We start from the raw sequence: 26,788 nt of genomic DNA, 5'->3' as shown, positions 1-26,788 counted from the left end.
AACAGCACCTTTCATCTATCATTAACCAGTTCTTCCCCAGAAAAGATCTAGTTGGAAAAGATTGGGTAAGCAGCACTTCAATTTTCTTGTTGCTTCCAAATATATATAGTGCCTTTTAAGGCACTTGAGAGTCATCTTGTATTGCAATTACTGCATGATCATGCAAGTTTTCTGGGGAAAATTCAAAAACGAAGGGCTCCAAATATCACACATCATTTCACACCACTGTTCTGGACAATATCACACAAATTGAAGTGATTACAAGCGAAAATAATGTCTCTTTATCACTCATTTGTAACCAACAAAGGGATGACCGAGAAAATCAAAATTCCCTTCTTAGATTTGCTGGATAACACCTCTCTGTATCAAGGCAGAGCTTAAAGACATAGGTTTCCATTTTCCCAGATCTCATATCCCAAACATCAACTCCATGGATAGCATTATACAAATTACTCAACAATGCTTATATACAACCATAATCCATGTCGCAATTGTAAATCTTGTTGAAAACGAAAAAATGACATGCACCAGGATTTCAGTTTAGATATCGCCTGCAATTCTTGGAATTACAGTAACATGGAATCTTTTTACCTTCGTCTTCATAGTTAAAATGGTAGTCATACGTCACCTCTTCACCAGGATATATATCTCTTTCAGCAAAGAAGACCACCTATACAGATTTTGTAAATACATTCAGCTCAGAATAAAAAATAGGGGCTACAGACTTATATATGGTCATTACTTAGAGCAAATATTCTATTTTAAATCACTATCTCCCCTAGCTGCTTAACCCAGCATCTGTCAAAGCATCCATGTCCCTTCCAGAAACAAGCAAGCTACATGAACAACACTTGATCAACTAAAATCCATTAACTAAAGTACCATAAATCCTACAATTGGTCCAAAAACTAATTTGGCAAAGTGTAATTTGAGAAACCAGAAATGAGGAAAGAAGAAGGTGAAAAAAATCCTACCGTGCGTTATTCTTTAGTTTAGCTAGCATTGTTCAATTTCTGAAAACTAACTTGCAATGAAAGAAATTAATGAGTGAGACAAATAATGCATGGTTACCTTCTTTTCATTCCTGACAGAAATTACTTTCGCAACGCAATTTGGCTGTCAAGCAGAGAAAAGATCATGATAAAAGTAAGCCAAGTGGATATGATTCACTAGAAGCAGGACAACTAAAAACTTGAAATAGCTATTAAAACTTGAGATACTTGCCAGGCAAGAATGATTCACAAATCGAGCTATCCCACCCTTGCGGGTGGCATCAATTATATGCTCCTTGTCTATCCTGAAGAAATAGCAAGCGCTCTTGTATTGAACATTCTTTCCAGCTTGATACTCGGTTTCTCTTTTGTCAGCCACGTGGAGCCCAACTATCTCACCCACATACTCAACAACCTACAAAAACACAGGTAAGATTTCTCACTCCATGTCACTTTGTGTAAGTATAAAAAGGTTGAGGATCAAACCATGGCACCACGAAAAATAAATCGGGAAGTGTAAAGACCAAGCCCATGTATCCCTGATTTGTACACCACTAGATGCTTCCAACCTCTAGATTGTTTGAAGCGAGCATATTCTTTCTGCAAGTTAATACCAGAATTCCAATTCATAAGTATTTCTACAGCTTTACATTCCTAAAGCCCATATAAAGAGGCAAGTCCAACTCATAATTTTTAATGTACTGATCAACTGTATCTTAGTTCTAGAACTACACCAAATTAGCACCAATATATTATAACAAGATGAGCAATACAAACATCCATAGCAGCAGTAATTAAAATTCCGACAGGCACAACCAATAAAATAGAGTAATACAACAACAAATGTATATACCCGACAGTCATACTCAATTACTGAGTTGGGAAGCTTTAAAGGCCCACTTATGCATGTTTTCTGTCCATTGATGTGGATCCAAGCATTTAGCTGCTCTTGTGGGACAAGACATCCACTACTACCATCAGAATGGTAGGGATGATTATGATGAAATCCGTCCCATTTGCGACCCTTGAAACCCTAGCCAATGTAACACATCATTTATAGAGGAAAACATTGGTTCTAACAATGTGATAGTGCTAAATTGTTCAGTCGACCCACCTCTGTTCGAGCACAGGTGGATTCCCTTTCTCCATGATTAGCACTGCTAGTGTGATAACTATCAGAATTAAACTGCTGATACATAGCATGAAACATGCATCTTCCATAAAATCCAACACTCTGATTATCAATACCTTCAACCTCACTTTGCAGTAGACCCTGACACCAGAAATAACAAAAAACAAATAGCAAGTCACTGTAGAAAAACAATCATCACAGAATTGCTAATATACTAAAACTTTGACCACTTGTAGTTTTTTTATTTTTAAAGAGTTGCAGTTTAAAAATCACAAGCCTATGACAGAATGCATATATGAGACACATTCAAGAGAGTTAGCAAAAAGACTCAAGTCACATTCTGCAGTGGAGTCTTACTTCAAGTTTAGCAAGCATTTAATTCAGAGCTGCTCAGCACCATCATCAAACAGCAGTTGATTAGAATGTTCAAGGTTACATGGAACAGTTACATGTAAGTCTATTGATCTCCAAAGAAAGAGACGGATGAAGTTACACGTATCCTTAATATTTGCCATCTATAAGGAATGATAGTGCTGCTGAAGGCAGATTACCAGCGTCCAAAGAAAATGAGTTAAAACACAAGTTAAACTTGAAAATCTACAAAAATGAATTATAAGCTAGGTTTCTAATCTAATGCAAATCTCATCCTAATCCTTAAGGATCAGTGCCTTCCTAAACTCCTCATCCTACTTATTTGATGGAATTCATCCCGCATCAGAAGCTGATAGGGTAAACACCTGATACACTTCTTTAAGCAATAAACTTTCAACTGGCAGAAAATTCTTGAGATTTTACATTTTCTTGAAATAATGCACTTTAGCCTTATGTGGGATGCCAAAATATGAGCAAATGAAGTTGTTTTTTTTTTTTGGTCTATATTTTCTTTCTTCCAATTTATTGTGGTTTCATGCCTTTTCAGTCCTCAAGTCTTTCAAATTGCTATTTGCTTCAGTTAAACCTTGTAGATTTGGTAATCAAATCCATCAGCATCATAAACAGCTTTGGTGCTATATCAACAGAACTAAGGAAGGGGACTTGCTTTATCGGATTTGATTAAGTCTGATTGTGACTTCAGTCAAGATGTACAGCTTTATAAGATCAAAATCAAGTTACAGAAGTATGAGAAATATCCTGCCATGAAGCTAGAGCCTTTCCTTTTTTATATATGGAAGAAGATTCTTCCATCGTGCTAGGCTACATTTTACCAAGCGTATTAGGAGTAAGTTTCAGGAGCTTGTCTAGCACAGCATCTTTCACGGTGAAAATTGAATACTATAACATTACATGTAGAAACAATAAAAACCTTCTGATGGGCACACCACGGATGAAATTGAACATGACAATTCGCAACCCTGCATTGTATGCAAGAACCACCTGATCGTTGACATATTGAACAAACCTAAAAAGGAAAGGAAAAAAAATTAAGCTAATCCTCATGATTTCAGATAAAAAAAGCCAATGGAAAACTATAACCTTGAGAATAACGTCCTTATCATAAAAGATGTAAGATTTTTTGACAAATACTTCAAAACTAAACACTACTCCAATGACAACTATAACCTTTTTGGACTTTTGCTTTCAACTTTTGTTGAGTACAGTAAGTTAACACAAACAAATGGTTTGTAAGCTTCTTAAAGTTCTTACCACATCTTGCTTAGGCCGATAAGCTCCAGACACATCAAAAGCACTCATCGTATCAACATTTGGACAACGTGTACCTGGTGTCCAGAGCCCACAAACCATATGAACCCACTGCTTGACGGTAGAGTCAAGAATTCCAGCTGTAATGCTATTGCATATAGCTGGGGTAATAGCAGAAGAGATGTCGACAGTATCCACATGCTCAGACAGATCGGTGCTTCCTTTAGCCAGAGAAGTAGAGCCAATTTCTGCAGGTCTAATGATGAGAAATGGATCACTCTCATGAACAGATTTTGTCGAAGACAAACGATGAAAGGGACTTTCCAAAGATTTAGAAAAACTAGTGTTTTCGAGATTGGATTCTGTCCCAATGCTCCAAGCTTTCAAGAGGCTCTTCACAATATTACGACTACAAAGTGCTCGAGTCATGGCTCCTCCTCCATATCCACATAGAACACAGACCTAATATCCAATGCATATAGCAGCCAATCTTAACATTTAAACAACAACAAATGCATTCCTTTGTCGAAGTTAAATTTCACGTAAGACAAAATTATATAAGGCATTACCAAAGCATTGACCTTATGGTAAAATGGTTTTCATTTCTATGTAGGATGCGCATCCAACTGGATGGGAGAGACAACAAACATTAAGTGAAAGGCATTCATTCCTCGATGAACTTGATATGCATTAGATGCAGATGAGAGCGGGCTGTGCCAAATACATGCCAGTGGTTATACCTTTCTGTTCTCTGTGCTCACCTCTCTCTCTCTCTCTCTCTCTCTCTCTCTAACTATTTTATCCCTCTCTCCTTCTCTAACTTCATTAACAGGCAAATAGGATTGCGTGCTAGCTGACTTGCATTCTGGCAAGCAACCTTTCTGAATATGAATAATCAAGTATGTACTTGGATCTAAACCAGTTATGGTTCAAGTGTATGCTATGTAAAGGACAGTGCACAACTGGAATTGACTGAATGAAACAGTCTTGCTCTTTCATAAGATCCACAAAATAAGTGATTTGGGAAATGTTCATCACTAGAAAAATACAAGGACTAATTTCATTTTTACCATTCAGTTTTTCTTCACCATAACTCTTTTTGTTTCTGACAATATTGACCCTCAGTATATCTGGATTTGTAAATTGAGCTAAACTCTGGATGATATTTTGAACCGAAGAACAACATGCAAGTGAAGAACATAGGATGATGAGTCTGTAAACAATTAGAGATCAATTGTCTGGAATAAAATTTTAAAGCACAGCACGAACTGAAGAGAATACTTAAAAAACAAACTACATATAATTCTAAGGAAAAACAACAACAATAACAGTTTGACTAACCTCTCAGATTTGACACTTTTTGTTCACCATCTGAAAGATTTAAATCCCAGTACATCTCATGCTTACACATCATTACATCGATCATAAGTTCAATTTTATTAATTTCAAGGGCACTATGGACCAGCCCACAATTCATTTCGTTGCTATGATTGTATTGACTTTTTTCTTTCCCTTTACATACAACATTTAACTGATAGTTACCCTCATATGGCATCATTATCTTGTGTAAAAAACACAGAAAAACATAGTACAGCACACATGAAATTTTTCACTTTTGGTCAGAAAAAGAGAATTTTACAACAGCCAAAAAACCAATTTAGTGGGGACAACATCATGAGACAATATTCAGAACAACACAGTTTCCCAGATAAATATATAGAGCGAGATCTCACAAGCTAACAGTCAAAACCTCTCTAATGCAGGAAAATTGGCCCTCACATGAGAAAGAGTACAAGTAACACAAGTTTGCATAATAGAACTCCCTTACAATATTTTTACAATTCGTTTTGCATGGCCTACAACACCACTGAGCTTTGGGCACCTTAGAAACACCATAGCAAGCTTGATGTACCTAAATATAGAAGCCACTGGCAGCACTTATAATGGGAAAAGGCAACCAAAAAAATCAAGCGAGTAAAATCGTTAAAATGTTTATAAAGAAGAAAACTTGGATACAACACCTTAATCAAGCAACAACCGCACTCTAATAAGCAATTATTCTTGTCCTTGTTCGAACTTCCACAAACACAGCAGAAAACATCCAAAACCCGGCTAGTTTGGCATTCTTCCACTTTGGCATATCTGTAAAAGCCCATTGTGATTATCCTTGTTATCAATCTTCTACAGCTGTCTGCTAAAAAATTGCAGAGCAAAAAATGGATCTCACAGGCAACATGTAGCACTCTTACTTGTTAACATTATGTATTCCACCCACAAACATTCTATCATTACCAGCATTCTCAGCAAGCTTAGACACAAATCTGCTCTTTCTTCTCTGTAAAGATCTTCCATCCTTTGTAATACAAGACTTCACACAGCTGAAATCATTTTCTGTTCAAAGAAAAAGCAAACATGAAAGAAGGAAAATTTGGAGCATTAACAAAGGACTATTCACTGCTTTTTGTTTATTCACTTTTTCTAGAATTTGCTGGAGTTAAAAACACACCCAGTAACAGTGCCATCAAGACTAACCAGAGTAGTAATTATATTGAGATAATACATTCACATTTCTAAAAACAAGAAAATACATCCCTGCATGATCTTTGTTAGATTTGCCAGCGCATCGAAAATTGCACCAAGGCCAAAAAAATGCACAAAAGTCAGTTGGATCAAGCAGGTCCGTACTGAATATGAAGAACTATACTAAAAGAACCAGTCTCTTTATGTCTCTTCTACAACTGCAATCTTGAATATGCACCCGGGGGGGGAGGGTAGGAAATTGGCATTGATTCACAAAACCATATATTAAAGGCAGTTGATAGTCAACAGAACAACCATTGCCAGTCGCTCTCCTTTGTCCAGCAACCAATATCCCAACCATTACATTAAACAAAAAAAAATGAAGTTTAAACACAATAATTCCATGCTCTAAACTGTCGTACAGTTTAACTCTCTGCCAAAAACAAATCAGATATAAAACCCTTGACTGAAGAGAAAAACCAATACTTCAGAGCTTAGACATATTTGTTAATGTCTTCTCAGCATCTTAGCCATCAAATTGCCAAGTCATTTAATTATTGCTTTAGAAAACAGAGTACAAGAAATAAAGATAAATATGTTTTGGATCCCAGTCATGTAACTTGATTCCATTTATTTCATGTAACATAATTTTTAAATCATCACTGGTGGGAAATAGTTTAATGAGTTGATAAGTTTAGTGAATAAGATTAACCTTTTTATTCAAACAAGAAGGCTCTCAATTAAAAGAAGTACCAAAAAATAAAGAAGAAGAAGAGATAAGAGACATGGCTGACCCTGATACATAAACATGCATTCACCAGAGTAGCATTACAAAAATGCAGAGGAAAATAGTGAATCAAGGTTCCGCGTTAACACCTTAATACACACTGCCGGGAAAGCTAGTGACCGAATATACCTTTAATTGTTAGTTCATAAACACTGCGTTTACGAACTTCTTTAGACTTTCGTCTGATCTGTGTGCTTTGGTTACTCTCTAGAATAGCATGACTTCTGTTTCCATCATGCCTTCTCTTCTTCATAATATGTGATAAGTCATAAGAATCTTTACTGCCTACAGAGTATTCTGTCTCTTTTCCTTCCATCAAATGCTGAGACTTCATCTGAGCAGAAACTGCCATTCGAGCTTCATTGTTTCTCTCTTTATCAGCATCACACCTTGCCTTCTCAGATTCCTTGACTGATATAGAATTTACCTTCTGACTTTCAGCAAAGTGACATCTTCTTGCTGCTTTAAGAACTTTCCTCAGAGACACAATTTTGGCTGATTTTGAGGAATTACCATTAGAAATAATACCATACTTCCCACATACGACAGGCCTTCTCCTACTATGACTAATATTCACTGGCTTATTAGTTTTCGTGCAATCTGATGCAGTAATCTTAGCAGTTATTTCAGAAGCAAAACAAGCAGAATCATGCATGTCATCTTGCTCCATTAGGGTAGCTCCAACAGATCTCAACCTTTTCCTCCCCACTGCTTTAGAGGCTCTAGAACAGTCAGTTTTGGCATTTAAATTTGTCTCTGAATCAGTTTCCTCCACTTCAATGTGATGAATCCAACGCAATTTTTTTTTCCTAGAAATAGTATCAAAAGAAGAGTATGCAGATCTTTTCTGCTTCAAATTTTGGCCCAAAGAACATGGACAACAAGTGAAACATGGCTTATCATCTTGAGGAAGCATCTGAATGTTCTTGAGTGTGCCCGAGCAAAGTCCAGCATCACCAGCAGATTTTGAAGCTCCATTCAGGGCAGTGGACAGGGAAGGAGCAGGAACAGAGGGATATAACCTTCTCCATTTCACTCTTCTTCTCTTCCCCTTCCCAAAGTCCCTGTCATACTTTTGAAGATCACCTTTTGCCTGAACAGCAAAGCCAGTCTTAGCGTGATTTTGCAATTTTCTTACTTTTAACGAATCTGTGAACCCAAGTTCATGAATGCGACTATGAGATGATTTACTAAAACTTGTTTTAGAAGATCTTCTGTTGACCAAGTTGACTTTGGAAGCTAAGCCACAAAATTCAGAACTTCGTTCACTGTCATCATCAGAGGACAAACATCTTTCGATTCCTGAACCTTCATCCATAACAAGATTGTCTGTATCCATACCATCAACAGTGGATGAGTCTTTGTTGTTGACGTCAATAGACACCTGAGTTACAGCAGGAGCAGAACATCCAGAGGACATATTAGACATTTCATGCTCTTTCAGTGCATTTCCTTCCTGGAAACATTTTCTAGAAGTGGCGTCATTAACCACATTCCTAGGGACATCTCTCCATTGGGAGGAGTTACAGTCAACTTTCTTCATATTTTGCACAATAGTTCTGTTTGCACCAAAAGCATTGTCCTTGTCTATATGTGTGCAATTTTCAACTAATTTTGGACCCAAAAGAGGTTCCACCAAATCAACAGCATTTCCTTCTGGTTCTCTAAAATTTCGAAGGGAAGGATTTAAATCATGTCTTCCAGCACTACAGTTTAAGTTACTAGAGCAGCTGAACTTGCTTGGGAAATATCCACAAGGTAACTCCTGATGGCAGTTTCTCACTTCATTTGATGGAGTGCTATTTTGATCACCATGAAGTCTGAAATTCATCCAAAAGACATAAAGTCATTATGCCAAGTTTCTGCAAAACAACAGAATATAGTACAAGAGTATAGTCCTTAAACCAGAATATGCACTTGTCCTCATTTTTATTCATGCACACAAATCTGCACCACATCTTAGTTTCGCGCTCTCCGTTAAATCAAGTCAATGAAACATGTACAAGCATAACAACTTAAAAATCCCAATTGGGCAGAATTCTAAATCCAAGATGTAAAAATGATTGGAGCATCAATCTCTGTGGCTGAACATTGCAAATATGTATACAAAAGAGAGGTCCTAAGCCTCAGATCTCAAGATTCAGACTTGATGTGCTCAATTTGGATACCACAAATATGCACAACCACGTAAAATTAATGGCCTTGATAGTATAACCAAACCTTGTATTGCAACCTGATTGTTATGTGAGGTATACTTTCACCACTTAAATATATGGTTTCAGCAAGCTACTGTTAAAGTACATGAAAATTTCCAAAAGTCACCTTAAGAAGAATTGCCTTGTAGGCTGCTCATTAGAATTGAGCTGACATTGAGCTTCAGTATCTTTTCCATGGTAATATCGTCCATTTGATATTGCTGGTCCCCGAAAGTTGCACCATTTCTCTGTATCTAAATAGTTCAATTTATTATAAGCACTACATCGTATCTAAATACCATGTAAGAAAAAAGGAGAAGAATACAATTTGTACAAGTCACCAGCATTGACTACAGAAAACTAAAAGAAATTCATTAACCTGTAACAGAAGGCAACGTTTCACTATCTGTAAAGGTCAAATTAGCAGACAGAAGTGCATGCCTTGCAACTTCAGATGTATTTGGCACATTGGTCAAGTCAAACCTGTTCTTTTGTGTGTCTGATACCGATGAGGGGACAATAATTTGTTGTTTACCACTGAAGTTCCTATAACCTTCTGGTACTGGGATGGTTTTAGAGGTACCAGCTCCAATCTTCTGATGAGAAAACACTGACATAGGATGGAATGCAGTCATCTTCACATTTTCATCGAAAAGATATGGGCATACACTAATATTGTCTTTGTTCCATAATGGAGTTAAACTTTTCATAGAATTCAAATTTGTGGCAGAAATCCCCACAGAGGCAGCTTGAGAAGACACAATATTGCCAAAATCCATGGGAGAACTGATGGTTCTCAGGACTTTGGATTTAGCTTTTCCATTGTGGTCAGGGTAACAGACTTGCCCAGTATAATTTAAGGTGTTCCTGGTAATAGGTTCATCAGCAAGATGAAACATGTTAGGGCCCTTATCATGGAAGACTGGATAATTCATACTATCACTGTCACCAACCCCTCCACTGAAACTCCACATTCCTTCCTTTGACTTTGTACATGATCCTGTATTTATTTTAGCAGTGCTATGTAGACAATCAATATTGTGGGCCACTTTGTCGACTTGTTTGAGTTTTTGACTACCCAGCACATTAGTGCCAAATTCTGTGCCTATTGCCCGACCTCTGAGTAATGGAAAACCAAATTCACCACACTTGGGAGGAGAACATTCAGAATGTGGCTTTGCAAACGTCATGTGGCTGTCATTAGTTGCATCATTAATTGATTTAAAATGATTGTTTTCTTCAAAAGGACTTTTTAAGTTTCCAAATGATTCAGAAGTTACTGAACCCCAAAATGCATCACCTTTAAGATGTTTTATTTTGAAAGCATTTGGAACACTATAAACTCCAACTGCATGATTAACATTCTCCAACTGGTTCTGCTCTGTTCTTGTGCTGGAAGTTGAAATGAAACCAGGCAAGTAATTCTGTTGCCTACAACCCTTTATTGACCTGGAACTGCCTGCGCATAAGAAGATTCAAACATAATTCATTTGGAAAAAGTGACTCAGGTAGAAAAGTAGGGAAAGAGAAGGAAGGGGTAGATGATCAGAATTAATCAATAGTAGTAAATATAACATCTGTGAGTAAGAAACTTCCAACGCACTTTTATGTACATGCTGATCCAAGGCCATTGATTCTTGGAGCCGGCAATGGCTTGCAATTCGATGAGATCCAGATGCCGGCATAAATGATCTCACTGAAGTCTGACCCTGTTGAGATGGTTGCCCTAGTCTCAACTCAAAATTTGAAGAACCTGTATATGTATCAACAAGGGAACCAACACTTCTCCCAATTGCAATATCTTGACCAAGGGTTTTCAAGTTCGGCAAACATGGTGGTAGAACAGAATCACCACTCGTATAGACTTGATCTTCATAAGATGATATGGCTGGCCTAACATTGTATGGGCCTCTAACATCAAGATGATTTGGAAATGTAGGACACCCAGATCTTGAGTGCCCCATCATCGGTTCATCTGCAACAAAATGCAAAATGTTCTTTGAGGAGCTACTGGGCCCTTTGGGAAAAAGACTACTACAGTCCTTTGCACTTTGCTGTTTTTCAAAATTGACAAACTCATCAACAACTTTCTGATCAGATTGAGAATTCTTTGGGCATAAAGTAAGGCTCCATGGGTCCATAGACTGCACCGAAGCCTCCACAGAGCTACCTTGGTTACCCTGGTTAGGCTTCACAAACATGCTGGGATGCGTCCAACCATGTTCTGGCGAGCCAGCAGTGACTGAAAGTCCGGGAGGCCAGTCCCATCCAAAATGATCTTCTGGAGTCCTAATCTAAAGCAGGAAAAAAAAAATCACCACCCAGTCGTCTCAGTGCTTCAAATACAGGCCAATTAGAAGTCCAGTTTCACTTCCAAAGAAAGAACATAAAACAAGAAAAGTGTGAACAAGTCAATAGAGATTAATTGATGCAAAATCAATACAGAGATTGTCCTAATTCAGAAGATCAGTGAGTGTGACAGAGTACATTTTCAGGATTGCTATGTTTCTTAAATTCCACAAAGCAAAGCAGTAAACTACTATTAGGTACCATGTCAATTGTCAAGTAACTACACTGCCACAACAAAAGACTATCCTATCTCCTCAGGTTCCCTCTCTGCAGGATTTAGAAAAGGCTTGATAGAGGATCCTTGCACACTTGTAGGAATATGGCTTTCAGTAGTAATCCATGATTTCCATGGAGATATTTTGCTACTGGTTGTTGTTACATTACTCATCCTCGTGCAAATTCAAAACACAAAACTCAAATATTGTAAGAGGCCAAAATAATCAGGTTGAGAAATAATTCAAATTTAAATCATATCATAACCTCAAAAGGAAGAAGATTGCAGCTTCATTATTCATTTTTTGATTTCAGGACAGAGGCTTTTTTCCAAAAGTTAAAATGTACAAGGTGGATATATTGGATTCTCCATATTGCATAGGCTGAGAACAGAGACATATTTTTAGACATTAAAAATTTAGAAGGTAAAAGCTGTCATTATGCATAAAGGAAAATGCTTACTAAACATAAAAATGATTAACTCTTGCATATTTGGCCAAGATGAAGTGAATGAAATCTTCCTTTTCCTTAAATATTTCACTTTAAAGTTCACATCACCATCATACCTTTGCATGAAGACATTGCACCAAAGTTTGAAACATTAATGAACTAGGCAATTAAATTTTTAGATTTAGGAAGATTTGGATTGAACAAGCTATGCACTATGCAACCTACTAGTAGCAAGAATATATTAATAGTCTACCAAAATCCATAGTTGAGCAGTTTAATGGGAAAGTGGAGTGATATTTTTCAGACAATTAAAGAACAAAATAGAAATTCAAATTTCACATGGTATCAAATGGTTGAAACATATTAACAGAGTCACACAATGAAGTAATCAAGTTGCCTCCAATGCTTTTCCCAGTCTCATTCTATGCCTTTTAGTTTCATCCTTCACTAGTTAGGGATGGGGTACCAGGGGCAGGGTGGAATATAGTTCATGATAAGGCAAATCTACAATCCTGTACTTATTCGACATACAAGCACAAGATAAACATACCAAGTCAACAATATGGAATTAGCTTCTAGGATACTATATGGAAACTTTAAATCCTACATTGCCCTTACCCCAAATTTGTGGAAATAGCTCCGACGCCACTGAGATACACTTTCACCACTGTTGAAATGAACAGCATCCCCAGGATTACTGTTAGATAAGCCTGAATGCTGCAAAATGAATCATGCATGAGTAAATCTCTAAGCACTGCCATGACATCAATAGTGCCTAAACATTTTCCAAAACCATGACCCTTCAATTAACAAAAGTTCGGAGCAAGATAAGCAATCAGAGGTAATTACCTCAGAGAATTTAGCTATAGACATATGCAAACCATGGCATGAGCAGAGAACTCCTAGAAGTCCAGTATTGCTGAGAAGTAAGTGCCCACCTTTTTGCAGTACAATTCAAAAATGCATTACAAATAATGTACATAGAGGCAATAAAGTATTATCAGATTACAAGTTTGTGAGCACTCACTTAGGCCAAGACAGAATACTTTGGGACAACCAGTTAACAGATTAGATGTCAGGCAGGAAACAGAAGAATCGATGCTGGAAGGAACTTTCTGTGATACCCCAAGAGTATCACCAGCATTGGTCTTCCAAACATTGCAAGAGGTTGCATCATTTACATAACTCACTTTCAGAGATGGAGAATTCTTTTGGTTCTCATTATGGTAAAGCTTTCGATGTATACCTGCCGTAGGAAGTTCCAGCTTTTGAAGACTTGGATAATTACCCTGGAAAACGTCATTGACACCACAGCTTTCACTCACCCTATCCATTGGCGAAACAACCCAACCCAGGTTCACAACAGCTTCTGCTCTCTGGCTGTCCCGATTTTGGGCCAGAAGTCCAGAAGATATATGAGAAATTGCATTCCCAGCTGCACTGCCTCCGGCATTACTTCTACGAATTGGCACTTCATTACGAATATCGCATGGAGGGACAGAAAGGAGAGACAAAAATGAACTACCCAGTTCCGTGTGGTCCAAACTGCAAGAACTTGAATTTGAAGTCCAAGGGTTCACAGCAGCTGGTGCTAGTGTGTGGATGGTTGAAGTTGGTTTTGCTCGGACAGACGAATCAAGATGAAAGCTTCTATTCAGAATCTATAAAAGATGGAATAAGAAAAACATGAACAAAGGTCTTGGTACCACAAGACACTAGCAACAAGCAAAACGAGGAAAAACATATAGTTTTAAAGCGGTACCATGTTATTTGGCTACATAATCAAGGCCCAGCCTCATGCAAAACAAGGAAAAACATATAGTTTTAAAGCGGTACAATGTAATTTGGCTACGTAATCAAGGCCCAGCCTTTGTCACAAAAGTAACTAGACAAAAATAATACCTATTTTCCAAGTTTCTTATGATTATAAATAGACAGCATAAACCATAATCCGCACCACTCCAACGATTTAAGAAAGATAGATGGTTGCTTCCATTTCTAAGAATGAAGTCACTGTCCAATTTCCACTCAACTCTATTTCCAAGCAATAAAGTCCAAATTTTGATGCTCATGACAAGCGTGTTTCCCCATCTATAACTGCATTAGTTTTGTTTTTAATAATGCATGGTATTAAAACTATAGTAGAGAAGGACTATTAGTTGTATGAATAGAAAAGCATAGAACACATGCTTCCATGTCTTGGTTAATTTTGAGTGGTTAAGTTAATCACAATACTTGGACTTGGGTATGCGCATAGAAAGCTATAAAGATTGATCTTTTACTAACATATATCTTAACTTGAATGAAATAGTTTAAAAGAAAGAAGAATCACAAGCCTAACGTTTCAGGTTTTTTATGTAATGTTTTCTAATTTCTACAAACATTTTCCCCTCACATTTCGGTAATGCATGGACAATTATAGCGTAATAAGATTAACATCCTGGATATGTCCCGAGTAAGTGTTTGATAACTAAGAAACACAAACACAAAATGCTATCACAAGCAAATTATAAGCATAATTGTCCATGCATCTAAATGCACCTAAAGTTGACCAGCAGAAAAATCATAAGCATAATGCATAACACAAACACAGACCTAAAAGGGGGAAAAAATTTACTACCACAAGCAAAATAAAATAGTTATCCATTGACATATTGCCAACTTATACGTAGAAAGCATGGGCAGAAAACAAGCAAGAACATGGAATAAACCAAAAGCCCAAAACGAAAAAGAACTTTCTTTTTTTCGTTTCTCAAACCAAAGAAAGAAGAGGGAAAAAATACCTGATTGTGAGGAGGAGGAGGAGGATCCTGTGACGAGGAGGAGGATGGGCACAGGGAACCGCATTGGGTCTGCCATGACCAAGAGTTCTCCATACACTCCTCCCTACAATATATACTATCAATCAATAGCCCCTCAACCAAAGCCCATACCTTTTTCCATCCCAAATAGTAACTTCATACACTACTACTGAATTAAACTGCCTCTCCCTCTCACACTCGTCTGCTCTGATGGCTGCTGCTTCCACAAATATGGAGGGGCTAATGCCTTTTATGAATCACTACTCCACTAACAATTAGACTAATTTACTCGTTTACTACTAGTAAAAATTACCTCATCTCCACAAAGGGGGGAAAAATAAGGAACGGAAAAAAAAAAAGGAAAACAAAAGAAAGAAGAAAAAGTGTGAATGAGTGTGTGGGAATGGGTGTGTCGCGTTGGGCAGGGTGAACAGATCAGATGGGAAGTGAGTGGCCTCACCTACCGCTACTGACACCCTTCTCCTACTATTAGACACAATAGGGACCGTTGGATGGTCTAGTTCAATGCCTGAAAGTCCAGTCCACGGGGATTGCTGGGCCGTTGGATTAAATGGTTTATGGAAAAGTGCTGCTCCCCTCTCTCACTTATCACTTGAGATGCAGAGAGTGGACTGTGCAGGCAGTAGGCATAAGGGCAGGTGATCATAATGGCGGGAAAGTGCCTCCCAGCTTTTATATATATAAATATATATATATATTATTCTCAATAATATATAGTTAATTAGAGAATAATAATTATAGTTTGTAGCCTATACATATGAAACTTTTAATTTAATATAGAATAACATATATATATATATATATATATATATATATATTGGTAAGGATAATACCACCATGGATTAGGGCACACTTGCTTGTCCTGTAATGCTTACTTGTCTTTGTGATTTGGGTCCGTCTGTCTATTTTTGGGTTAAATTGACGGCTCGATTACGATCGTAAACGAGTCGAGTATTCATTCAGAATATAATTTTTATGTGATTTTCAACCCTTTCAAACTCGAATTTTAACAAAATTTATGAATGATTAAGCTATCGAATCAAATTCAATATCTGTAATACATATTTGGTTTGTTATGGCTCGAATACTATTTACTAATGTTTTATTAAATTTATTTGTTAATAAGTTATATAAAAATTATACGTTTATTATTTGATACTATACATGTATTAGTGATAAATTAATATTAATAATTAAAAATAAATAAATTTTTTGAGCTCCTAGAATCAAACTCAAGTTTATTAAATATTAAATCGAACCAAGTCCAAGGTTAAAATTTTTAAATCATATAAAATTTGATCTTGAGTACAGAAGTTTGAATCGAACCCCGACAATTTAAATTTTCAATTCGATTTGACTCATTCGCAACTCTAACCCCAACCATTTCACAATGACAACAATAAAGAATGATGGGAAGCTGCACTTAATTAAAAGACTTAAGCTCCATTCATTATTCATTTACAACTAAGGGTCCTTATCTACAATTTTCAAAAAAAAAAAAAAAAAAGGGGTCCTTATCTACAATCGCACCAACTCGTTGTCCCTCATCTAACTTGTATGATAGAACTCTAACTCCTAAACCTAAAAAAGACTTCACTATATAGCCTAAAGTTAAGTAGTTGCATAAACTATCACGACTACAAAAACCTGTCAAAATCCAAAATCATGTTGGAAGATATCATCACTGTCACCTGCCATGCTTAGGTTACTCAAGGGTAAGGTCAGTCTATCCCAATTGAGTTCCATTCCACCCAACCTAGTGTCGATGACTCCGATGGGATGGATTGAAATTGAATTTATGAGATTAGTTATGGGATACATTGATATGGTGAAATTGAAGCTGGTTATTAGGCATTGAATCATAGACTGCTAGTCTGCTAATTCTACCCTTCCCACCTTCCATCTGTTAAATTCAAGATATTCTACCATTCCCATCATTCAATTGTCAAATTTAAAATTCAAACTCTCAATCTAATAATAGAGAAAATTCTAAGAATCTTTTTCCGACTACTGGACCAACCTCAGTGAGTTGAAAAATAAAACATATAAAATCTCAAACAATACAAATTATGAATTGAAAGAGTTTTTATACATTTCTATAACTTTTAAGAATAATATATGTGATGCTATTACAATCCCATTTAACAATGTCGGGTTTTGTTTGGAAGTGGACCACAAGATTTAAAAAGAAAATACCAACAAAGAAAAAAAAAATCAACCCCGAACCCTAAAATTGCAACGAATCGAGTCGAGTCGAATTTTGGTCTAATCGAATCAAGACTCAACTTAATTTTATCAAGCTCGAATTCGACAAGCTCTCTATGTGAAATTTCAGCTAGAGCTCGATTCAAATTCTAGTCAATTCGAGTTAAACTTGAGTCTAAAAAAATAAAAATAATTATTTTATTTTTAAAAAATAAATAAAATAATCATTTTTAAATAATAAAATATTAGAGATATATATACAATTTCACTATTAAAATAAAATTTTTATATATATATATATATATAATCGAGTCAACTCAAGAGTTTTCGAGTTTGAGTTCAACTTAATCAGTTCGAACTCGGTATTAACTGAGTTCAAGTTGATCTGCTCACAAGTGGCTCGATTAGTGTGCAACTCTATCGATGATTACCACCACCCTTCGCCATCGTTGGTAACCTCCCACTATTGCCGCCCACACCATCCCAACCTATTTCTTCCCCCTTCCTACTCCTTCCTCCTTCGCCACCTCTTTCTCCTCCCTCTCTCCTTTTCTTCTTTTCCCACCTTTTTCCTTCCTCTCTTTCCTTCAATCACCATCCACTCTACCACACCCTTCCCCTTCTCTCTCACTCACCATTCCCTCTTATCTGGTCTCAAAGGAAGGGGCAAGCGAGAAGGGAGAGGGGGAAAAGAGGGGTGGCAAGGTAGTTGGTGGTTGGGAAGAAGATGGGGAGGGAAAAGAAGGGAAATGTGGGGGAAGAAAAGGAGGAAGAGGTCGTAAAAGAGGAAGGAGGGTAAAAAATGAAGGAAAGAAAAGGACGAGAAAGGTGGGAATTTGAAGATGATGGCTAAATGCGAAACTAACCCGCAGCACAAACTTAGTGACTCATTAATGCTCAATCATATTGAAATAAAAACCCAAACGGCAGAAAAATTTTAAGATGCTTCAAGCGGAGCAATTCTGCACACATACGGCAGAAAAGAAAATTTTACAACGGTTGCATACAAGTTACAATTCTCCGCACTTGAGTACAAACTAGAAAGGACAATTCTTTACATAACATTAACAAATATAGCACTCTTGGAACATATATGGGAATGAACAAAATTCAAGAACTTTTCATCCTGATCATGACTAACCAAGTTCAACATTCCATTGCACGGAAGGGCCAACTTGAATTTTATAGGGATCCATCCTCCCAGGAGGGACTAATTCACTTGGAGTTCTCTTCTTTTGATCATTGACAAGTTCCATTAATTAATTTATACATGCACTCTTCAAATACAAGTGGTTTGTGCTGGTTTGTGCATGTCCATCCCGGAATTATTACATCCTTAATTAATTTGACCTCATTTTGAGTCACGAGGAGTAGGGAAAGTGCCCATCCAAGCTGGCGGTGACATTCCAGTTTGGTCATGGACAGTCTGAAATAATGGTGGCAGCATCTTGTAAACTTGGGCTACTTCTTTCACAGCACTAGTGGTACCATCTCCACCGGCAGCTTCACTAGCAGCGCCATTGTTGGTCCAAATGCTGATTTTGGGTTGCAATCCCTGAACGGCCTGGGCGTTTATCTTGGCCAACTCTTGGAACAGTCCGCCGTTGATCATCAAATAATCCCTTAGAGCTCCATAGTTACCGCCCAGCGAGTCAAGAAGAGTGCGTAGGTATACGCCCTGAGCTTCTGCCAAGGCCTTGAGTCCTTCGGCTTCCTTCTTCTTGGCATACAAATCTCCCTCAATTTGTTGCTGGCGTGCGTACAAAGCTGCGCTGGCCGTTGCTTTTTCAGCCTCTGCTTGTTTGGTTTTTTCGTACAAGTATGCTTCTGCAACCTTCTGCCTTTGATACAGTTCCGAGTTTGCAGCTTGTACCTTTCATCAATTTAATTTGGCAATAAGTGATTATGGTCGAATGAATATTAATTAGTGAGATGATCTATCGAGTTGTCCCTCTGATATTGCTTGTAAACAGGATCCGTTGCAGTCTAGTGAAGGCAAATATATGAAGCATTTTCCTCCACAACGACTGAGTTTCTTCTCCCAACTTCATTCTAATTATGATGGAACTTTACTCCAGCCTTGCCCCCATAATTGTTCAATAGTAGCAAATTTAGATATTCTAACTATTAATTAGAAATTTTCATTTGGCACAATTCTCTCATTAATTAAACGAGGGGAGGGCTTCAAGTATATGAATATGAGAATATCTTACCCTATGAGTAATCACATTACACGATCACTAAGAAAATTACATATAAAGGACTCCTAAAAGCAATCCTTCTCTAAAGAAAAAGGGGAAAAAAACTCCAATAATGCACATCACAGATCCAAGGTAACACCAAAGGACACAAAATGGACAAATTTTAAGACAGCAGTATTAGTCAACTTGCTTTGACACTTTGCTTGCTTAATTCATAGAGTTTACACCATGTCCCCGAGATTTCTCTTAATATCACCTAGCGTCCCTAAAGTTTTAAAAATATCACTTACCTCCTTTACTTTTGTTATTTGTGCAACAAAATTTTTAAAAATCCTAAAATACCCTTTTACTTGCTAAATGAAAATATTCCTGACCCAACACCCGAAAAAAATCTCTAGTAATACTAGCACATCATAAAGCTATAGCCCATAAAATTATAAATTTTAAAAATAAAAAAGATATTTGCAAAGCAATACACTTGCACCAATTTAACTCTATATGCTCAAAATCAATTTCTTATGAATTTTATATTTTTTTCTAGCTTATTCTCAACTCGTGTCTGAACTTTTAAATTGTACTCATCATTATAAAAATTAACTCAAAATGAGCAAATAAATTATACTCCACTCTGTCACAATCATAAAAAGTAAAAGATAAAAAAAATTCAATTTATTATAATTTACAAATGTAATATTGCATAGTCATCCAAAAAATGAGTAAGAGAGAATGTTAGAGAAAAAGGAAAGTAAAGAAAGTGACTTTCATTTTTAAAAAAAAAAAAAAAAATTTAGGCTCCATTTATTTGATATGTGAATTATGTATCAAGTGAGGGTTAATAATTAGGGGAGGTAAGTGATATTTTTAAAACTTTAGAGGTGGCAAGTGATATTAGGAGAACCCTCAAGGGAGGTTTCTGATATTATCCCCTTAAATAATCAAATTTCAGAGAAGCAAATTGAAGTGTACGTGCTATAGATATCGATTTGGAGTGTTAACAAAAAAAAAAACAAGAAGAATTGCAGTCTAGTGAAAGAAAATAGTACTACTCCTATGAAAGCAAATATTCCTTTAACAATTTGCTTGATTAATTAATATGCACTTCTAGTATCGATCATTCTATGTAGCGAGTGTTACTAGAACAATGCATGCAGGTTTGAATGTCCCTCAAATCTAAACCATATGTAAATTTTGAATAATGGGGGTGGTGTTTCAGTCAATCACCAATACCAAAAAAGTTAGGACGATGTTCTTCTGCCCTTCTTTTCCATCTTAACAATAAAATGAAAAGTTCTGTTAGCTGGGAAAGTCCTGCAGCTAATTGGAAAAAAGATTGATAGACTGAAGTCTGCTACACATAGCTACTACTAGTATTAATTTGGAGGATTGAAATATTTTCTCTTTAAAAGCATGCTGGAACTCATGAGAGCTGCAGTTACTTGTGACGGCAATCCAAGCCATAAGAAGACCTTGAATGAAAAGTGCAAGATGCAAACTTAAAGTTGAAGGAGGAAAGACAACTTTTACGTACCTTGGTCTCATATTCAACGCTGGCTTTGCTCAACAGGTCGGCCTTTAGCTTCTCCGTCCGCGTCAACGCATTCATGGTCTCCACCTCCTTCTGCAACTCCGCATCCCGAAGAGCCACTGCTTTCGTGGCCTCCACCTCCGCCATCTGCGCCTCCTTGGACCACCAAGCCTTCTTCTTCGCCAGCTCCGCGTTCGCCTCCGCCACCTCTGCCTCCCTTTGGTTCTCAAATATCTTAACCTCCGTCTTCACCCTCACTTCTTCTTTCTTCCCCTGTCCCTGCCTCTGGGTCGAGATGACCTTCGTCTCCGCGTCAATCTTCGCGGCGTTCTGAAGGGTCTGCCCTTCTCGGAGTTTGGAGCCGATCTCCCCCTTCATCTTGGCCTCCGCCACGTCAACCTTGGCCTGGTTGGCGGCTTCCATCTGCGTCTTCTGACCCAAGTAAGAGAAGTACTCGTGTCCGGGGACATCCACCAGCTGCTTCACGTTGGCGTTGTAAATCAGCAGCCCGAACTGGTTGAGCTCCAGCTGAACCTTCTCGAACACTTCTTGCTTGAACTCTTTAGTCCCTCTGAAGATCTCCTCCATGGTCATGGAGGCCGCGAGGACTCGAGTCTCCCCCTCGATGATCCCCTGGACGAGCTCTTTGACGTGGTGGGAGAGCTTGTCGTGGGGGGAGATGAGCTTGGCGTACTTCAGGAGGCTGCCTTCGTCGTCCACGCGGGGGCCGATGGTGAAGACAGCAGGCAGGACGAAAGGGAGCTTCTCGGCGCTCATGGCCTGCACCTCGAACGTGTAGTTCACCGGTGAAATGTCGCAGATGGTGCACGACTGTCCCGGAAGAACCCATGCTTTCTTGGCGATCTTAATGTCGGTGATTCCAACGCCGGTGATCACCAAGTACTCCGACGCGCTCGCAACTCTGTACATTATGATTAGATTATGATTGTAGAGTAGCTTCACGTACTACTGATACTTACGGACGGGGTAATGACTGATGAGGGTTAACAGTAAACTTAAAAAGCTGTAATTAACTAATAGTGGACGCAGGAGCTTTGATCTTTTTTAAGTTTGTACGAGCTAGCTAGGGGTATCAATGCTGCATATATAGTGCAGAATAGATGCTGCAGAAGCTGCTTATTGTCAACTCAACTGATGGAATGGAATATCTTGGAGTGGCTAAGATTAGGAAGACTGGTTCTTCTTTAAGTTGCTGGGAAATATCTTGGAGTTGGAGCAGGAAGTACCTAAAAATTTAGGAGGTGTTGGTTTAGCATTTCCAACTTGGAATTGTAAACCCAAATTAAGTATATGTGGGTTGTTTTTTTTTTTCTGGAACAAAATATAAATGGTTATGATCAGGTTACACGTCTAGTTTGAAAAAAGATTAATTTTCATTTTCTAATGAGATAATTAATCTAAAACAAAAATCATAAGTCAAAAGGTAGACTATTGTTGTAGTGGCTACTACTATTATGTTGTAGCCATACAGGCCTTAACCAAGAGGGTTGACATTCACGGTTTGTTGCCTCAATCAAGGGGGTTGACTTTGACGGTTTGTTCAAATAATTGGTACAACCTCGTGAATGTTTCGGAGTTGCATGAGAATTTCCATCCATGTGTAGTTGCGCGTTGGCTTGAACAAACGACCGTAGAGTTCAGACCCAAGTCCTGGCAGAAGTAATGGACCCAAATCAATACCTCCTTAACTAACACCAATTGTTGATCCCGTCTTTAACTGACTTCAAAATGCCAGATTATTCAAAGCTAAGATATAATAATAATTTTCAGGGAAATTTTGCTCTTGGTTGAGGTGCATGGATGCTTTCTAAGCTTGTCGTGGGCCTTGATTTATACAAGGAGATGTCTTCGGTTGTTCCATGGAGCTATGTAGATAGGTGTTGACCTCACCCCGTTGTAGCTTCGTTGGCAACAATCACAAAATCCATCATTCGGTACAGCCCTACGGCTAACAACTATATATATAAAGACTTTAGTAGTGTTGTTTTATCTATGGCCAGCTCTCTCCTAAGGTGAATTGGTTACAAAAGCCAATAATGGTTTGAGACCGTTTGTCAATTTTCCCTTCCTTTGTTATATGCAAGCCAATAATAATTTGTACATACCTGTTCCAGCTAAAATACTTTGGAAGAATTCTACCGCCTCTACTCGAAGTAGCCTTTTTAGTGCAAGCTGAACCCGAATGTAAAAAAAGTTATGGCAACTTCGATGGCCATGGGGTCCTGATGTAGTAGGTGAGGCGAGGCGAGGCCCGCAGCACCTCACTAATTTGGTATCATGCAAATCCCATTCCACTGGTTTCAGTAATACACGATCACAATCCCAGGATTTTTTGCTGGCAAGTAACACTTATCGAATCTCGCTATCGAAGTCAAATGCATTCGAATTTCTTCCTTCCAAAAAGAAAAAGAATTTGTCCATTATCTGAAATCCTTGTCCCACATATAATCAAGGGCGAATATGTTCGACATTTCACCCAAAGATCAACGAGGCTGCTTGCTGCATGGCACATCTGATAGGGGGTGGTGGGTCCATTCACCTTTCAGTCAATTTCAGGAAGCACTGAATTTCTCGAAAACTAGCCATATTAATCTCAAAAAAGTGGTGTATGGTGAAATTCCTAAATGCCTTGTAACTAGACTAGAAACCCAATGGCAAACGTACATTCAAGCATTTCAGCCACTCAATAGAGAGCCTAAATCACACTCTACTATCATCGAGCAAGTTCCAACCATTTTCAAACTGCTTTCAGTTTGCATGCGCAAATGAAGTCTCAATAGCAACAACGGATTCCATCCTCAAACAATTCGCCGTCCAAACACACAAACACTCAACAATATTGCGTCAAAACACAGAAAAACTGACAAAAAGTCATTATTGTTGCAGTTAAGGCAACATTGCACAATACTTGGAGACGAATGAAAGCAAATTACCATTCTAGGTTATCTGCAAAATCATCATGCACCATAGCCTCGAAGGTCTAGACCTTATCAAGCCAGTTGCCGATTGTTCTCATGCCATTTAAAGAAAAATCATTCCAATACCATTTTTATGAATAAGACTGACGATTACTAACCAAGACTAGAAATCCAAAAACTGCACCATGGGAGTATCAAAAATTTAAGCCTTAAAGAGGCAAATTAATACACAAGTTTTAACTAATAACACCAAGTCTTGACAACATCTCTCAAGAACTTTAACATGAGATGGAAAGCACTAAACTCAAAGCCCTGTAAATGCCTTCTTTCCACCCCCGGAGGCGCCTGCTGGAACCACCTTCAGCACATTAAACCTCACAGTTTTTGACAGTGGCCTTCAAGGTAGAGAATGTCGATCACATTAGTAAAATACAAGAAACAAGCAAAACCCATCTGAAAAGGAAATAAAGCCTAGGCCTTCACCTGCACTGGCCAATTATGACATGGTCACCCTCTTTCACACGGAAGCATGGAGATATATGAGCTGGAATGTTCGAGTGTCTCTTCTCATATCTAAAGAACAATAAAGGACCATGCTTATTGTAGCTAAAACGGGAGAAGACAATTCATTCTAATGAATAGTCATACCTCTGATACTTCTTCACAAAATGCAGGTAGTTGCGTCTGACAATAATTGTCTTATCCATCTTGGCACTGTGGCAAGTTCCAGCAATTATGCGGCCTCTAATAGAAACACTGCCAGTGAATGGGCACTTCTTGTCAATGTATGTACCTGGAAAAAGAGTTTAAACACACATGATCAACATGTATCTCACTGCAACTCCTCCAACTTAACTCTGAGCAAAACAGTTAATATATTCAAATCCTCTGCATGTGCCACTTACACTTCAATGCAGAAGAAAAACATTGCTCCACAGCATCATTAGAGATTGTCCACAAAATTTCAGTCCATAGTTAAATATTGATACAAAAATCATGAACTGAGATAAGCATCTAATAGACATTAATCTAAGCTTGATATCATTTGGATGATAATCACCATAATAACTTTGTAACCAACAAAGGTAGAAACACAGTGTGTAATGATTTTCCAGTTTTTCCATTGGATGTGAGAGCTCCAAGATGTTGCAACAAGATGCTAAGTATCCAAATCCCGAAAGAAGAAGAAATAGAGCCTTCGGGCCATATAGAAGATTGTGCCTAAGTAGATTACAAAGCAACAACATGGCCAGCATTGTTAGACTGAGTTCTAGCTCCTTTGCAATCAACTTAGCATATTCATTCACGATATGCAAATCTTTGGGTTGCTATCACCCTTGGACAGATGAACAACCAGTATGCTCGTACAAAATTATGAACAATAATAAAAAAAAAAGTTCGAAACTTCGTTTACCTATCAACAGTAAACCTATCCAAAGAAGTTGAAATTCAAATTAATTCATCATATCAGAAGGGCAAGCCATGTAAAATTAAATTCCATTCGGTCAATTAGTCAGAAGTGCCTAAAAAGGACAGGATCTAAAATGCAATGACAGTCAGGGTTTTCAAGAACAAAAAACGCTAAGCTGCATGACTATATCTACAAGTGTAGCCTGTGATCGCACCAAAGAACAAAATTATGGATTTGTACTATCCCTGATGGCGAAAAGCTTTAAAAAATATATAACGTATATCTATTTCATTAGAATGAAAAAACTAATACTCGTAATCATCTCCAGGAAAAAAGAATAGTGGTGGGGGTGTCGGTGCCGAAAACAATCGAAGGAAAATCTAAAATGAGAAGAAAGAAAAGAAGGGGAGAGCAACCTTCAATAGCTTCACGAGGAGTCTTGAAGCCAAGGCCAATGCTCTTCCAATAGCGATTTCCACCCTTTCCTGGCCTCTTCCCCTTTCCAGTCTTCTTCGAGGAAAGGAACACCTTTGGCTGCTTCAAGAAAGCCTTCTCCGTCTGCAATAACCAATCAGAAGATTCACTAGTCAATTGGTTGATATTTTAAGGAGTTAATGCCTCTCTGCGTGAGTGCGTGACGGAGATAGAGAAAGACATCGCGGCTGAGAAAGCTATCTCCGGCGGAGACAAGATACCTGTTCGGCCATGACTGCGGCTGAGAGCTACACCCTAAAACCCTAGCAGTAGAAACCGCTGTCAGCTGCAGAAACCAAGCTTGGGATATGGTTTGCGATCGGAATATCGGGTGTTCTCCCATATGAATTTATATACTATAACCCTAAAAATCAAACCCTAAAAATGATGATGGGCTGGAGCGGCCCGCTCCAGTTCCAGCCTAAATTGACTCCTTTAACCCACTCTAGCCCACTAGGCCCCCTCTACGCTTTTCTCCTTTTCCCAGCTGCCAGCAGCCCAGCCCACTTTCAAAAATTAGTTACAGAATAACTCTGGGCCATACAAATTCTACTAATTTAAAGAGGTACTAATTAATCAATAAATTAATAAATTATTAATTTATCAAATGTGCTCGCAAATTCATTTAACCAACTAAAGTTTTATTTTATTTTATAAAAATATGAATTTCTCTATTAATAAAAAGGGGCTAAATGTCTACATAAGATAAATTAATCCATATCTACTTCATTTGCAAGTATAATACCTTTTTTTTTTTATTAATGTACGTAAGTGATATCATCTTTTTAATTATCAAGAGGTCAAAAATATTTTAAAATACAAAATGATAGATGTCCACTTCTATTTATTTAAATGTGTACAGAATTATATTATCAAATTAACAATATTGTGTACATAAACTAATCCATATCTACTTGATTTGCAAGTATAAT

General features: G+C 37.7%; 3 protein-coding genes across 9 annotated transcripts; all 3 read right to left on the bottom strand.

The window, feature by feature from the left end:
* Positions 1–396: 396 nt before the first annotated feature.
* LOC140003695 (uncharacterized) lies at positions 397–15,479 on the bottom strand. 7 transcript variants are annotated; one of them, XM_072063343.1, is made up of 20 exons: positions 15,063–15,479; positions 13,526–13,940; positions 13,307–13,427; positions 13,129–13,217; positions 12,898–12,996; positions 10,871–11,561; positions 9,647–10,726; positions 9,395–9,521; positions 7,202–8,892; positions 6,015–6,156; positions 5,787–5,907; positions 5,594–5,677; positions 3,769–4,227; positions 3,428–3,523; positions 2,107–2,265; positions 1,846–2,025; positions 1,479–1,592; positions 1,225–1,407; positions 1,072–1,116; positions 397–670 (listed from the first exon to the last, which is right to left on the bottom strand). In XM_072063343.1, the coding sequence occupies exons 2-20, from the start codon at positions 13,580–13,582 to the stop codon at positions 536–538; spliced, it is 5,673 nt and encodes a 1,890-aa protein (XP_071919444.1). In that variant the 5' UTR covers positions 13,583–13,940; positions 15,063–15,479; the 3' UTR covers positions 397–535. The 7 variants fall into 7 exon arrangements, with proteins under 7 accessions (XP_071919444.1, XP_071919439.1, XP_071919441.1 ...); XM_072063338.1 differs by having other exon boundaries at positions 13,307–13,940; XM_072063340.1 differs by having other exon boundaries at positions 9,395–9,515; positions 13,307–13,940.
* Positions 15,480–18,200: 2,721 nt separating this feature from the next.
* On the bottom strand, positions 18,201–22,248 carry LOC113706281 (flotillin-like protein 4). Its single transcript, XM_027228151.2, has 2 exons — positions 21,036–22,248; positions 18,201–19,179 (listed from the first exon to the last, which is right to left on the bottom strand). Exons 1-2 carry the CDS (start codon positions 21,960–21,962, stop codon positions 18,658–18,660), a joined length of 1,449 nt encoding a protein of 482 aa, XP_027083952.2. The 5' UTR covers positions 21,963–22,248; the 3' UTR covers positions 18,201–18,657.
* Positions 22,249–24,073: 1,825 nt separating this feature from the next.
* LOC140013627 (small ribosomal subunit protein uS17) lies at positions 24,074–26,233 on the bottom strand. The gene is made up of 5 exons (XM_072063041.1): positions 26,078–26,233; positions 25,799–25,940; positions 24,620–24,764; positions 24,455–24,544; positions 24,074–24,366 (listed from the first exon to the last, which is right to left on the bottom strand). Exons 1-5 carry the CDS (start codon positions 26,087–26,089, stop codon positions 24,276–24,278), a joined length of 480 nt encoding a protein of 159 aa, XP_071919142.1. The 5' UTR covers positions 26,090–26,233; the 3' UTR covers positions 24,074–24,275.
* Positions 26,234–26,788: the final 555 nt, after the last annotated feature.

Source organism: Coffea arabica, chromosome 8c (assembly GCF_036785885.1).
Source record: "Coffea arabica cultivar ET-39 chromosome 8c, Coffea Arabica ET-39 HiFi, whole genome shotgun sequence".
In the NCBI taxonomy this organism is placed as follows: Eukaryota; Viridiplantae; Streptophyta; class Magnoliopsida; order Gentianales; family Rubiaceae; genus Coffea; species Coffea arabica.
Note: the sequence above shows the minus strand (reverse complement) of the source record. Positions and strands in the feature narration are given on the sequence as shown.

Bases quoted from the DNA above. Each gene is read 5' to 3' on its own strand.
- LOC113706281 (XM_027228151.2), bottom strand. From the start codon at position 21,962: ATGTACAGAGTTGCGAGCGCGTCGGAGTACTTGGTGATCACCGGCGTT. The intron at 19,180-21,035 runs GTACGTAAAAGT...AATTGATGAAAG, and splicing joins GCGTTGAATATGAGACCAAG to GTACAAGCTGCAAACTCGGA.
- LOC140003695 (XM_072063337.1), bottom strand. From the start codon at position 15,155: ATGGAGAACTCTTGGTCATGGCAGACCCAATGCGGTTCCCTGTGCCCA. The intron at 10,727-10,870 runs GTGCGTTGGAAG...TCTTATGCGCAG, and splicing joins GGATCAGCATGTACATAAAA to GCAGTTCCAGGTCAATAAAG. The intron at 5,957-6,057 runs GTAATGATAGAA...ATTTTTTAGCAG, and splicing joins TAAGCTTGCTGAGAATGCTG to ACAGCTGTAGAAGATTGATA.
- LOC140013627 (XM_072063041.1), bottom strand. The intron at 24,765-25,798 runs GTTGCTCTCCCC...CTCTTTTTCCAG, and splicing joins TCCTCGTGAAGCTATTGAAG to GTACATACATTGACAAGAAG. The intron at 24,367-24,454 runs GTGAAGGCCTAG...TCTACCTTGAAG, and splicing joins GTCATAATTGGCCAGTGCAG to GCCACTGTCAAAAACTGTGA.